Source organism: Ochotona princeps, chromosome 15 (assembly GCF_030435755.1).
Source record: "Ochotona princeps isolate mOchPri1 chromosome 15, mOchPri1.hap1, whole genome shotgun sequence".
Classification (NCBI taxonomy): Eukaryota; Metazoa; Chordata; class Mammalia; order Lagomorpha; family Ochotonidae; genus Ochotona; species Ochotona princeps.
In genome coordinates this window covers 41,239,557-41,255,707 of record NC_080846.1, presented here as the reverse complement: position 1 = coordinate 41,255,707, position 16,151 = coordinate 41,239,557, and the positions used below count along the sequence as shown (strand labels likewise).

Genomic DNA, 16,151 nt, shown 5'->3' with positions numbered 1-16,151 from the left:
GGAAGGCCATGCCAACCGTCATTCCTAATTATGTAGATCTTTCTCTCTTGGAGTTTTTAAACTTGATGAAAGAGCACAAGTCAGTTATCTGAAAGGCCTTCCTGTACTTCCTGTTAACATTTCTTCCTCACCCCATGTTCCCCCTCAAATTATATCATGCTACAATATCTGATCAACTTTATAAAAGGCTCTGCAGGAACATCAAGTACAAGCAAATACATGCCCACAGTTCAGGTCCAGGAACGTAGAGACAGCACACATTTGTATACATATGTAACTTCTCCACTGTTATGACATTTTTGAGAAAAAAATTAAAGACCATGCTTCTAGAAAATTAAAGGCTTGATCTGTTTAAACCCAATTGGATTAAAGCACAAATTCTTGCCTTTTGATGTAACAACCCAAAGAGTACATACAGTACAACATTCCCCTCCTCGATTCCTCTTGCTTCATCTCAGTTGGATGAATTCTTAGTGACTGGGTCAAGCTAACCTCTTCCAGTAACTATAGTCTGAGTAGGCTTTTAGATTTGTAGTTCCTTCAGAAGCACACAATTTGCAGTTTAGTACCAAGCCTCCTGTGTACTTCACTAGAGTTTGAATCATTAATCACACACACAATATTATCACATTCTGGCCCTATTTCAACTTTTTCTATATTTTTTAAGATTTATTTACTTGAAAGAGTAACAGAGAGAGACAGAGACAGAGATGACAGAGACAGACAGATATTCCATTGCAAATTTATCTCCCCAAATTGTCACCATGACCAGAGTTGAGCCAGGTTGAACCCTGAAACCAGGAGCTTCATCCAGGTTCACCACCCATTATTTTTATGGAACAATCTTGATCCTAAATCCGCACAATACTCACTCTAGGCACAGGCATGCCCTCAGAGACGAACGCGTGGGATATGAGCGAGAAGAGATATCTTCAGATGTCTGAGGAAAGTCAAACAATGTGAAACTTCTTCATTTAGCCTTGTGCACTTTTGTCACTTTGCATCTCTTGTCTTTCACCCAAGATCTATTCACTCAAGCACAGTTTGGAGGAATTGCCCACCAGGATTTAAACGGTGATATTAAATTGTGGCAGCATTACAGTAGCTCTCCTCAAAGTTGATTCCTCAATTGGTGACATCAGCATCATCTGGGAGCTGGCCAGGAATGAATATATTCATGCCCCTCTCCAGACCTAAGGTCCAGGGGACCAGTGGTCAGCGATTTGCAGTGCCAAGATCACACAGACAAGTCCATGGCATGGGAAGCAATGAACAAGAGAAAAAGAAAAAAATCACCCTTGTGTATCTCTCAGATTAGCACTTGGGATCTTCGTGGGTTTGAGCCATCGGCTGCCCCACAGTTTCATTCCCTTTCTTTTTGAATATTCCACGTCTTTGAATTCCTATTTTCAGCCAGATGTTGCACTGTGTGTTCTATCAGGTGATAGACTCCCCTATGGTTTCCAGCCAGGGGAACCCTCCAGGTTGGATTTGGGTGCTGATTGGCTGTGCCCATGCTGCCTGCTGGCAGTTCAAGAAGTCCACCACCCAGAGCATTTCCTCCATTCTTCATGGGTTTTAGCCAAGAACAAATCTCAGAAGATTCCAGAACTGAAAATTATACTCTTGTTTCTGATTCCTATGTCATGGAGGCTCACCGCAAGCAATTCCTGCGCTACATTTTTAAGACTTTGCTCAGCATTCTAATGCACTGTGACCCTATTAGCAGTTCTGTTTCTTAACATCCAATTCTCAGAAGAAGTCAATTCTCTACATCACTGAGTTTCTTTCCTTGCTTCAGACACATAATTGGAGCATCTCTGGAACTTCTATAATTTCCAGTGCCCAAAGCCACATCCTAGACACTAAAAAAATACTCTGCGGGTAAGACCCAGGTTCTGTGCTTGACTTCCTTCAATTATTCTTTCAGCTTTAATCAGCTGCCATTGTTTTTACTTGATGTGCTTCTCGCTTCACTATTCTGCATGCTAGATAGAACTTTTCTTACTGTTATTTCCTTTCCTTCCGTCTAGTGTGTAATTTTTGCTTCTCTGACAGAATCCTCCAGATTTTTCTTCCGGCATCTTCCATGATGACAAATACATAATCCTTAAACAGTGAATGCACTAAAAAATAATGTGGCTCAGAATCTATAAGTCTCTGTATTTCTGAGTTGAATATTTCTGTGTTCTTTTCAGACCATTTTCTAAACTGGAGTTGGAGTTTGTTACTGTCCTTACCCTCCATTATTATCCCTGATACTCACTAAACCTTCCTTCAATCTACAGCTTTTATTTATTTAATTTTTTTTTGTATCCTTGAATGTCTAGGGAAAGTTCTGGTAAACACTTCTCTCTGCTTCTCTATGATTTTTCTATGAAAATAGATTTTCACTATGTTTGTCAAGCTTCACATGCACAGGTACTGCAATAGCTGAAGAACGATTGCTTGGTGGTGATTGTAGAATCACTGGCTAGTGATGTCAGTGAGACCAATAGGAGGTGCAGACAAGTGGTCCATGAAGGGTAATCACAGCGCTCTTCAAGGCCTCTGTAACCATTAAATTTATACTTTGAGGGATTAAATGTCATGAGCAAATGTACACTATAAAGGCTATTCCCTGAAAACTTAAAAGGGCAAACAAAATTTATCTCTAACATATTGAAATTAAATTACATGTTGTGGCAAGTGGGTTCTTTGGGAAGTCTTGATATGAATATGGATTATAAATGAAAATAAATAGCTAATATCCAAGTCACTTAAAATAAAACTTCACTAAAACTATAGTGAATCTACAACATATGGTCGTAGAGGGGAATAAAAACATTCCTGGTGGCTACAGTTATCATGTCTAATAAACTCTTAAGCAGCTGCCTTCTGTGATTGGAAGGGTGATTTCTATACCCTAATGACTGCCAAACTTTAACAATAATCAGTGAGTAAAGAGTTTGGTCTGATTTCAGATGGTCTTTCTTCTGCCTCATGCATTATAGAGTTGGTTTATGTAGAATTCCTTGTTCTGATTCTATCATCAATATTCTTTGGTTACAATTAAATTTTTAAGAGGGATTAACTGCAGAGAATGTATTTGTAGTAATGAGGAGTCAGGTTGGCATTAAGCCTTAATGTAGTCTTTTAAATTTATTTGAAGTAATTCTGCCCCAAAAGAAAATATTAGTGTGTAAGATTTTGCCATTAATACTAAATATTACAGAAAAAATATAATAATAATCCCTTTCAAAGACAATTGGTTGTTAAATTAGTCTTCCCTGGGACAGGCTCTGGAATTCTAAGTTTTTTCCCTATTCTAAATGTCAATAGTTACATCACAGACATTATCTTCTTCTCTAAGAGCAAATATTAATTTTATGCAAAGAAGTTACACAAGTTTAAAGGCATGGCATATTATACTTTGTGACTAGATGAAGGAATAATTTTTCATGTGTGTTAGGACCAGGAAGATAGAAACTTAAAAAAAGAATCTGAATTATCCCATTCAAAATAATATGCTAGGGTTGAGAATGTTCCAAACACTTTGTTTTTTAGTCCAACTTTTTCAACTACTGTGACTTACTTGCTTCCCCTAATCCCTTTTTCATAGGATTACTGAATGCAGCCTGCATGAAGTTATCTGAATTGTCTTTTGTCACTCTTACTCAGGGAACAAGGACACCAACGGGAAAGGAAACATGAGCTGTTTGCTGTTAGATAGTGTTTCTACAGTTTTTGCCAAAGTTCTCTACCAGTATTATTTGGAGACATTCAATTAGAACTAGATAATGCACGTTGAGATAAGGAAAATATTGGAAACCTTATAAATTTCTGTAGCCTAAGGAGATAATGCTGAGTGAAGTCTTGTGATAACACTGAAGTCCAAAACCCTCTGTCAACTAAAACTGGAATATTGCCATTTTCTGAAAACAAACAAACAAAAAAAAACAAAAGAAAATAAGAAAAACACATGTGAACAAAAAAAAAAAAAAAAGAAAGAAAGAAAGAAAAAAAAAAAAAGGCTGAGGTCCCAGAGACAAAATACTAGAGGGTATAAATAAATAAAACCTTTAACTCAACTCCCATTCATTTCACATCAAAATTTTACCTATACAGCACACTTTGTTTTTTTGTTTGTTTCCAGGACTAGTTAATTTGTTACATTTAATATATCTTCAGGCAGAGTAGTTGGCACTGTAGAAATTCAGGCTGCAGCATTCATTTGGAACATCAGATGAACAGGGCCTCTAGGAGCTATCTGCGGCGGTTATCTGAGATTATAATTCTTTCAGTATAGATTACACTCCTCTAACATTCTTGGCTTAACCATATATTCAGAGCCAGTTTCATCAAAGCATACCTCCTTATTTTCCTTTTTTGGAAAATTTTGCATTTTCAACGAAAGTGGAGTGTCTGAGCTACAAGTAATTCCATTTCACAGTTGCGTTTGCAAGTACCTTTAACCATGTTGCCATGTTTACTTACTTTAATATACAAAATAAGCATTTTGTTTGTGAGAAGTTGACATTGTAAGCTTATACTAACAGTATTTATCAAGAAGCCTATTACTTACTAGGCATACTGGATTAGAAGCCAAAAATACAATGGACAAAAAAAGAAAGAAAACTATTCTCGCAGGGAAGGTAATAGTAATCCGTTATTCACATATAGAACATAAAAATGTGGGGAAAATATTGTGGTGCAGTTAAGTAGGTTAAGCCTTGGTTTGTCATGTCCACAGCTCATGTTAGAGCGGCTGTCCCAGTGTCTCTGTTTTGGTCAGTAGATTATGGCTCCAGGGCTTGGAACTCTGACACCTATGTAGGAGACTTATGTCTCCAAGGTCCTGGATATGGTCATTTGGGAAGTCCAATCTAATTTTCTCTTCTCTTCTCTTCCATCGTTTCCTCCCCACTCCCTGTCCTTCCCCTTCCACTCCCTTTCTCTCTCCCTCTCTTCCAGGACCTCTCTCTCACTCCCTGTGTTTACAAACACATAAATCAATCTTATAAAACAGTATTTGTTTTGTCATTGTATAAAAAAACACCAAACATTTTGGGAACTTAAAACAGTTCAAAATTCTATACTCCAACTGCTGCTGTCCTGCAGTGCTGCTTTGCTCTGTATTGGTTCATGCATCTGCATTCAGCTTCCAGGAAAGCTCAGATCTGGCTGGACTTACGTCGGCCTCATCAGAGATGCCTTCTGCTTTTCCACTGTGTGCCCTTTCATCTTCTAATAAGCTGGCCAACGCTTTTTTTTTTCTGCGATGACTAGACAGGGCTTTGAGACAGCCTAGGAAATTGGCAATGTTCCGGAGGAATAATCTCAAAATTGTCATGACATTACCACATTTTGCTGAATAAAACAAATTATGAACTCAAAGCATGAGAAATTAGGCTCTACTTTGTGATTGTAAGAATTGACAAGTCATCTTGCAACAGGTCATGCTTGCAAAGAAAGAAATAACTCTGTATCAGTTAAAAAAAAGAAATCTGCCACCAATGTAATGGTTAATTTGCCAACAAGAAACATGCAATTCTCTGACAGCCACCAGACATACATCGCTAAACAGGATGACATGAGAAATTTCTTTAACGTAGCAGCACTTGAATTGCATACATTAATGATAAACAGTTAATTAGAAAAGTTGGGAAGGGGAGGGAACTCCAAATGGAAGGAATACTGCATGCCAATATCCTACAGAAGGAGCACTGAGATTACTAGAAGTTAAAGATGGCCAGGTAGCTTAACTATACAGCAAGAGTCTCTTTGGGATGGTATGGGGGATGAGTACACTCTTAAGGACCAGATTCCACAGGGTCTTGTGAGTGAAAGATTTTGAGCTTACTCTAGTAATAACAGCAAGCAATTTATGATAGTTACTGCACATCTGGAACTATTCTAAATGTTTTACATACATTAGATTCTCAATCCAAATATAGCTGTACTATCTACACCAGGATTTCCAAAATAGAGGAACGTGCTATCAAGGATGCAGAGTAACTCATCAAAGGTGTCAAAGTGAGACTAGTTTCAAAACATTTGATTTGAATCTTCCCCTTAACCAATGTGTTATAGTAGCTCTAGAGGATTTTACCAGAAGTCATATGATTAGTTTTTGTATTCTAAAAGTTTATTCTTGCTACATATATGCTAAAGGGTATCCTAATTTTGTATAAACTAATGTGGTATTCCGGACAAAAGATGTTAGTAATATAGATTATAATGATCACAGGTAGGGAGAAAAACATGAATAGTATCGACAGGAGAAAATGGCATTGACAGAAATATCAACAAGTTAAATGAACAGGTGATCATAACTTAAGCATAATGCTTGGCATATTCGATCTGGTTGATTGCTTGATTAGAAAACTGGCAAATTATCCATCATTTACAAATTCACCAATTTACTCAGTGATCTCTTCATTTATTCATGATGATAGGCATCAGCTGGAGATAACTTTAACCCTTTCATGGCAGCTTTCAATCACACAGATACTACATTTTCAATGGAAATGTAGCTGTAGTATAAGTATTAAGATTAAAAACATACAAAAGGATTAAACAAACACATCTTGCTGTATTAGGGAAACACAGCGCTGAAATGCAGATGATGGTTTATGATCATTGCTAACCGGTTTGAGGGTTATCAACATGTTCAATAAGACAACTCTACTGAAATGAATGGTACACAAAAGCAACAAATCTGATCGCTGATATTGCTGAACCCGCTAGCTCAGTTTTTCCTACTGCACTATTTTTTCCTATTTCTTGTGGAAATTAAGATGAGTAAGTTCATTAGGTTTCACTCTATAGACAGCATGGCATATGGATCACACAGACATGCATCTTGCTCTTAAAAAATGAATTTGTTCAAAACCATTTAATTTACAAGATCTATTTACCTATTAATTTGCAAGGCTCAGTGGCAGAGAAAAAGAAGACACATAGAGATACCTGTCATCCAACATTTGAATGCCCAAACGCTTGCAACAGCAAGGCATGGGCCGGGCTGAAGTCAGCCAATAGCCAGGAATTCCATCCTGGTTTGCCACTTACATGGCAGAAGACCACCTATTGTCTCCCACTGTGCATCAACAAAGAGCTTGATCAGAAGCAGAGCCATCAGCACACTTACAGAAGCTGGAATCAGAAATAGTGGCTCAACTGCTGCACCAATAACACCAGCTTCAATAAAAATATTTCTTGCCAAATGTAATCAGGTCTTAAAATAGTACAGAGGGGCCTGGTGCAATAGCCTAGCGACTAAAGTTCTTGCCCTGTGTGGGGATCCCATAGGACGCCACCGGTTCTAATCCCAGCAGCCCTGCTTCCCATCCATTTCCCTGCTTGTGGCCTGGGAAGGCAGTTGAGGATAACCCAAAGCCTTGGGATCTTGCACCAATGTGGGAGACCTGGAAGAAGTTCCTGGTTCCTGGTTTAGGACTGGCTTAGCTCCAGCTTTGGTGGCCACATAGGGAGTGGACCAGTGAATGGAAGAGCTTTCTCTCTATATCTCTAGGCAAAATCTGACTTTCCAATAAAAATAAAGTAAAATATTTAGAAAAAAACAGTACACAGATTTTACTTTGATCAACTCTGCAGATAATTGAAAAAAAAATTCAGCATGTTCTAACAACAAAACAAATACTGCTGGTAAAAGTCTCAGTACCATTTGAATCAAGAAATGTTATTGGACTTATTTGCTACTGAGTGTCTTTATTTTTCCAGGCAGTAGAAACTTCTGAGACACTTGTGGGTTTATGTCAGCACTTCTGACTGAGGTGTGGGTGTAATTCTCCATTGAGGTGCTGGTCGCTTATATGGAATCAAGGCTACTCAGGCGCCTAAGAGTGAACAGACCTGAGCATCTTCTTTCCTGAAAATTCTCTAAGAGCTCACCTTTTCAGGGCGCTTTCCTTTGGCTAAGCATTTGTCATCTCTGATACAAGTCAATAAATGACTGTACCTCCACGCAGAGTATGCCACAACAGATATTTCCTACAGATCTCAAGTCAGGTAGAGAAAACAGGAACAGAAAATTGGCTGCAAATCAATCAACTGAAAGTTGTTATCTATCGGGACCCAGCAAAAGTCTACATGTGTAGAGATGACTAAGATCAAAGTTGCATGTAATGATGTTGCTATACTCTAGAACAATAGTGTAAATAAATTTAAGGGCATTTCAATAGGACAAAAGCCAAAGTAAAATAATGAGGCAAAGACAAAAGAGGAATTTGAAGAATTGAGTGTCACCAACTCAGTAAAAGGAGGAAAGATGTTTTCTGTCCATTTGCATTTATATTCAAATTAACGTTTCTGTTGCATAAGCATAAAATTCTGCCACACATCTTAATATTGTAGAAGGAAAATCGTTAAAGGATGGGCAAAGAGCCAAATTGTTTCTACTTAATAGTAAGTTAAAATGTATCTACAACACAAAAGATTCTCCTCAAACAGTACTTTGAGGTTACAGTTCTACAGTTTTACCCAAATGAAAGGGATTACTTTTCCTTTGTTTTTTAAAGTTGTGCATTCTCATCTTATTCACCAGCTTGAACAAACTGGTCTCTGATAAACACAAAAGCTGTTTTGCCTCATTATATTGGATGACAAATGAGATCTTACAGCTTCACATCAAATCAGTGGAAAAACAATTATCCGTACAAAAATATGTGCAAACATTTTCCTGCAAAGTTAAAAACTCAAGGCAATGGATCTGGAATGTGTTTCTCCCTTTAGGCTGCACCATTCCTGAAACATCTGTCTTAATTTCCGCCCTTGCTGGAGCCTCCTTTTAGTCTCTGTGCAAATCCATCCCTTCTGAATCTGTCTTATTCTGACTCTACTGATGGAAACCACATGTGCCTCTTAAAAGAAATGCACACAGTCATCTCAGCTGGAGATTTCTGGCCACGCTTTAAACTGCCTTCACGTATGGATTCTAAACTATCAAATGCAGCATATTCTGATTTCATGCTTTAAATAATTTAAAGTTAGCATTGGCACATCCTTTGAAGCTTTTCAACAAGATATCTAAAGCAAAGAGAGGTGAATTGGAATCAGATTTTTTTTAATGTTCTGTTTAATTACTGTTTAATTATCTTATTGCTCACCCATCCATGCTGCAGCTTGCAGGACTGGTGCCAAGGCACAATAAGCCGAGCATCCACCTTCAGCACCAGCATCTCATATGGTTGAGGGATTGGGTTACAGCTACTCCACTTCCCACCCAGCTCTGTGCTTATGCTTTGAGAAAGCAGCAGACAACTGAAATCCTTGAGCCCCTGCAGCCACGTGGGATAGCCAGAGGAAGCTCTATCTTCCTGGCTTCGAACTGGCTCATCTCAGATCATTGTGGCCATTTCGGAAGTGAACCAGTGAATGAAAGGTCTCTCTCTTTCTCTCGCTCTCTCTCTCTCTCCTCATATCTGTAAATCTTCCCTTCAAATAAAAAAACAATAAACATAATTCTGAAAAGATACAAACAGAAAAGACACGATTCAATTTACCATTTTATAGGCTTGAGTACACAAAAGACTAATGGAACCAATATCATACAAAATAAAGTTCAGAAACAGCAAAGGAGGTATAATTAAGAAATGTAAATTGTTTGATGTAGTTTGACAGAAAGGAATAACCTTCCCTCTCAATTCCCCTGTGAAAACAAGAGAAAAAGAAAAAAGAAAGTTGAAACATTTGTCCCACCCATTCCTGACCCTCCCTCCCATAGTTGGGAGCCCACATGGGCATGCATCCCTCCAAACTGTGCAGGCAATATTGAAAAGAAATGTTAAAACTTTTTAAAAAGAAATGTAAATTGACAAAAGTAAGTTTAGGGCTTTTTTAAAAGGATACTTTTCATTCACAAAAAAGTGTATTCAATCATTTAGAAGGACATTCAGTAATAGGCATATCTGTAAAATTTTCTACTTATCTACAACATCCCAAAAAATCTGTTTTAATTACACATCTTATAGGAAAAAAAGAATAGTTTGTGCAATTTATCATTAAGCAATTTATGTGTTTCCTTGCCTTTTCATGGGAACAAATATTGGAAAAAAGTGGGAAGGAGCAGAGAACATATGTGGGATACATTGGGTTTTCAAAAGGTCGATGAGAATGTATATTACGATAAACTGGAATGGCTCTAAGGTATGTTTCATACCAACTTAAACATATCTTAATTTTGCTTTTTATCTGTAAACTCTCTGAAGCATCTTGACATACAGAGGGATGAAAACACTGACCAGGACACGTGGGGTATCATCTCAATCATTTTGAGCACATTTCCAGGCCAAGCTTACAAGACATGACATGAACATTTACTAAGTAATCAAAACCATTAGACTGTGACAAGGGAAAGCTGCTCAAAATGAAGATTTATTTTAAATGCAAACAAAATCTTTTAAAACAAATCACTAGTTAAAATACACAAGCAAAAAAAAGCAAGTATAATCTTTGATAAATAATGCCTCCTATTGTCAGTCTCTCTGAAAGGTCAATGTTAACATGTCCAAATGTTGTTTATATACTTGTTATTGTAATAACATGAAACATCTATGAGAAATTGCATATCATAATCAAATAATATAGTTTTGATGCCACTATCCTATTTTGTTTTAGTAAAAAGGATCCTTTTTAGTAAAACTCCATCAAGAATGTGTGAGCTCTATAACAGAACAGAAAAATCCACATTGGTTTCCGTTCCATTATTATCTGAAAGAGGAGTAAATCAGGGCTAAAGGATCAGGAGGATTCATGGGTTTTACTCAGCATACTTCTGGACTGAGTCTTCCACAGCAATAATTTATTTTTATAATTCCACATGTTACTAGAAAACAGTGATATTAAAAAAAAACTGAGAAATGGACAGACATGTAAGACATTAAAAGATAAAGAAGACCCTCAAAACACACTGGAAGCAAATTCTAAGACTCGGGAAATAAAATTAACTAAAAAAATAGCGATTTTTTAGATTCCTGTGTTCTTCAGGCCAACCACACCTTGCTGAATTTCAGAACCCGAGTGCCCTCTTGTGACAAAGATGGAAACATTTTCCATTTTCAGGAAGTTACACAGATGTCAGAGGGGGATAGAGAAGGTTGGCTGATAAAATCCTGCTTTTCCCTTTGTTTCGTTTTCCCTATTTTCAGATTGAAATAGTGACAGCTATGCCTTCAGGAAACAGCGAGCTCCTCACTCCGCCCCCACAGCCAGAAGAGGTTCAAGAAGAGGAGGAAGAAGAGTCCACACCGAGGCTGATTGATGGGTCTTCCCCACAGGAGCCTGAATACACCGGGGTTCTGGGCCCCCACACCAATGAAGGTCGGGCACATCATAGCGGCAGAATGGTTGAGTCCACTTTGTCATCTATCCAAGCTGCCAAATGCCAGCTCCACAGGGAACCTGGATGGCCAAGGGAGAAATGTTGAAGAGGCTAGCTTTCACTTGGGGATCACACTAGTAAATATGAGGAATGTTAGTTGTCACCAATATGCTACCATTGATAGAGGAGTGTATCCATTTTGTAAACCCTCCTCAAGATTTTTTCAGTGAACAATAGCATGTAGCTAAGAGATCTCAAACGTATTCATCCTGACAACTGAAATTTTATATCTGTTTAAAACTCATTTCTTCCTATTTTCCCCCAGTCCCTGGCAGCTGAAATCTACTCTTCACTTCTATGAGTTTTTAACTTTTCACCAAAAGGAACATTCAAAAAAATCCCTTTATCAAGTGTTTTCTCTATTTTAGCCACTCAAAATATTTGATGTACATTCATTCCTTGGAGAGTCACAACAACACTGTATACCAGGCACTGTTTTAGCCATTTGGTGAATAGCAAGACAAAAACGTAACTCGGCATGCATGTGTCTGAGGTCACGTAGGTGGTAGATGCTGGCCCGAATGCAGCACTGACCACCAAGTCCTAAGCCATCGTCATAAACAATGCAGCCCAGTCTTCCTACATAGGTAATCCTCTAAAAGCAGTGCACTCTACAAGGATGGTCAGAATGTCACACACATAATAAGAGGGAATGTAAATGCCCAGTAGAAAGCACCAGAAATTAGGAACTTACTATCCTTAGCACTTTCAATAATTTTAATAGTAATAATTAATGATTCCTTTGAATAACTTGGCACCCATAACTGCATTTGGAGTCTCTCAGGTGAGCCAGGAACAATATAGATAGATATATCATGCTCACTCTTGTTCAAAGTTGTGTTTAAGCGTGGCTCAATATGGTCAATGTTGGAACAACAGATACAATTCAGAACTTTTTGTTTCTGTGTTGAAGTCAAATATGAATATGAAGCTTTACATATTGGTTTCCAGAAAAGCAGCATAAATTCAAGGAAGTTAAATAATTTGAAAATAGTAAGAAGATTAAAATTAAAATGTCTTACTTTATTAATATAAATATCTAGAAACAATATTTTAAAGGCAGAGAATGTAGGCACAGACTGTGAGTGGAAAAACTAGAATTGAATTATAACCAGCATGAATATATATATATATAAATTATATATGTATAAATGTAGATAAATTATCTAAGTAAGTACCACTAAATGAGCAAGGCCATAAATTTCAAAAAAGTTTAATGCATTAGCTCTTAAATTTTAAATTTTAAATACAAGTAGAAAATATTAATTTATAATGATTACAGAAATAACTATTAAATATTTTACAGAACCTGCTTTTAAAACAATTCCTGGATTTTAAATTATTAACTTTTATTCCTGAAATGATTATTATAATGATAATATATAACTTAGTAAGTGAACTATCGGTTCTTGAGCACAAACTACAAATTGGCCTTCTAATTATGGTGACCAAATGTTCCATTTTGACTGTGACTTTCGATGTGCAAACCAGGAAAGTCTCGGGTAAACAGGTATGAATTAATCATTGACAAGTGCAGACATTTGTTTCTACCTCTCTTTACTTTCTGCTTTTACCTGACATCTCATAACTTTTCTCTTCTCCCTGAGAGTCACGAGCTCATGAGATGGCCTAGCCCCTCTTCCACAGAGGAAATGCAACCTTTCAGTCTCAGATCCTTGATGAATGGTTCCGCAGAGCATCCACCTACTTCTGCATCCATGTACCCTAACTGCCTCTCCTCCAATACAACAGGAAGCTGGCTGCTCTACCGCATGCGGCATGGAAACCCTTGCCACTGAGCTTTGACTCCTACTTCAGATTCCCTCTTAGGATCTCTGTAATAGTCAATCTCTTCTCCCCTGCATCTTTCATTCTAATGTCTCCCACTTCAATCCCCACTCCCCATTACAGAAGACACCAATATGGCTTCTTATTCCCCTGCTCTTCACAGATAACCCAGGAGCACTGTCTCTTTTTGCTGTAAGGACTCCCTTACCTCCAACTTTCTCAGTAATTAGCTTGAATCTGGCTTTTAGATGCCACCAGTACACAATTCTTCTGGGTTCACTGATCACCACCGTACTATAATCACTCAGCAGAATGATTTCAGTCATTAACATACCTTAGGCTGTTCATTATTTTCTTCCACTTAAAACTCTTTCCTCTTGGTCTCTGCAATACTTTCCTCCTTTCCATCCAGTCATTAATCTCTACACAACCATGAAACAGAATGAAGAAAAGACAAGTGTGTGTGTGAGAGACAGAGAGAGAGAGAGAGAGAGAGAGAGAGAGAGAGAGACAGAGAGAGGCAGAGAGAGAGAGAGAGAGAGAAGATCAATCTGTTCGGAAAGAACCCAGACTCACAAACATCTCTGGATCTATCATCTTCCCTACCATTTTCACCCTAGCCAAGCCACCATCTTCTTTCCTCTAGGTAGATTACTACTCATCTCCACTCTGGCCACTTACCCTCCTTCATTCTGCACAAAACCAGCAAGCTCAGTGATGTCCTTACGTACAAACTGGATCATGCAACACCACACCCACCCATAGGGTAAGGAATAAAACCTGCAGTCCAGGCTATACAGTCCCTGCCTGCTACAGCCCAAGCATTCCAACACTCTCTGAGTCAGGCATGCAGTTCTTCATTCGTTCCCTTCACAGTGCAGCGACTTGGCACATACTTTTTTCCTTCACCTGTCATACTGTTTGCTTGCTCGCTGTATACTCAACTCACTCTCTTACTGCAGATTGCAGCTCTGTCATCACCTCTTTAAGAGACCCCTCCCATTACTCCCAGACAGGGTCAAACTCTCCCATGCTATATGCATATGACATTCATCACAGACATAATTTTGTTCAGTTCCAAGATTGACATTCATCTCATACACTATATTATAAAGTAGATTTTGATTGTTTTGTGCTCTATGCTGCTCCACCAGTTAGTATAATCTCATCTACATAGTAAGGGTTTAGTAACAAATATTGAGTGAATGAATATTAACTATTATTACCATTCTTCTTGAAGCAATCAGATTTTTGTTTATTGGAAAAGTAGATGTACAGAGGGAAAGAGATAGAGAAAGATCTTCTGTTCCCTGCTTCACTTCCCAAGTGGCTGCAAAGGAGCCAATCCAGAGCCAAGACCCAGGGGCTTCTTCCAGGTCTCCCATGGAGGTACAGTGTCCCAAGGCCTTGGATTATCCTCTACTGCTTTCCAAGGCCACAAGTAGAAAACTGGATGGGAAGTGGCGTAGCCAGGATACGAACCAGAGCCCATAAGAGTTCCGGGTAGCTGCAAGGGGATGATTTATTCACTAGGCTATCACACTGGGCCCATTGAAGCAATTGTATTTTAATACCACATTTAAACACTGAACCAAAGAGCTGATGGAAGTATTATATGTAAACTTCTATTTATTATTTTAGGATTTTTCCCATTTATTTGAAAAGCAGAGTTAGAGAGATGGCAAGATAGAGAGATGGTGCTCTTCAGTATGCTGGCTCAATTCCCAAAGGCAGCAACAGCCGGGGCTGGGCAAAATCAAAGCCAGGAGCCAGGCACTCCTTCCATGTCCACCACGTGGGCAGGGACTCAAGGACTTGGGCTATTCTCTACTGCTTTCCCTGGCACCTTAGCAGAGAGCTAGGTTGAGACTAGAGCAGCCATGACTTGAAGCAGCATGAAAGTGGGATGCCAGCATTGTAGGCGACACTTTTACCCATCACATCGTGAATACTTATATCTTGAAAATAGAATTTCTAATAAGCATAAAAGTAATAGCAATGTTGTATACATTCAATAATTTAAATTTACTTCTTAAACATTAAAGGGAAAGCTTCAATTGCTATATTTGACTTTCTTGTTCCATGTACAGAAAACTATAAGAAAATGTGAAATTTCATGGGATAATATGTGTGAGATTCTAATCTTCTTCACCAAGCATTTATAACAACATCATGTCTAATAAATTATTTGCTATTTACATTTGATTTTTTTACTTTTGTTTTTTAGACTTTCCAACGTGCCTTCTGTGCACCTGTATAAGTACTACTGTATACTGTGATGATCATGAACTTGATGCTATTCCTCCACTGCCCAAGAACACTGCTTATTTCTACTCTCGTTTTAACAGAATTAAAAAGATCAACAAAAATGACTTTGCAAGCCTAAGTATGAATGACAATGCTAATGCCTCTCTGGGTTTTACAGACATCACTAAATACTTTTACCGTAGGGTGGTAGTGCTGAGTCTGCAAGTTAAAAGCTAAAACACGGTTCATCAAACAATTATTTTTACTTAAATCCTTCAGAGTTTAAAAGTGATGGCAAAAACAACCGATGATCATTATGAAATTGTTGCCGATACTTTCAAGTAAATATATACATCATAAATAGCCATATTTAGAACTTCTTATCATGTTACAAAATTAAAACTAGGTGCCATGTCACACATATGTAAGTGTTTGGCTTTTCCTAACAAGCTTCAATGAAAAATAGTTGTTTTATCAGTGAAAATATAAATCCTCACTTTATACTTGCTGCTAATTTAGGATTTTTGCCAGTGGTCTTCATAAGACTTTCTTACCCTTAAAGATTTTGTTTTGAATGCTTATGTATTTGAGTGTTAAAAAATATCAGTCTCCCAATACCTAGGAAAATATTTCACTAGAAAAAAATCTATTTACATATTTTCATTGTATTTGAAAGGGATAGAAAGAGCATGAGACTAACCACACATTATTTTCACATTCACAACAATCAAGA

At 37.8% G+C, this 16,151-nt stretch overlaps 1 protein-coding gene across 1 annotated transcript in view; it reads left to right on the top strand.

The window, feature by feature from the left end:
* The window catches only part of EPYC (epiphycan), a 32,165-nt gene that overhangs the window by 12,428 nt on the left and 3,586 nt on the right, over positions 1 to 16,151 (top strand). The window contains exons 3-4 of the mRNA XM_004583091.4: positions 11,151 to 11,322; positions 15,399 to 15,557. Coding sequence (XP_004583148.2) covers positions 11,151 to 11,322; positions 15,399 to 15,557 — 331 coding nt within the window. The remainder of the gene's footprint in view (positions 1 to 11,150; positions 11,323 to 15,398; positions 15,558 to 16,151) is intronic.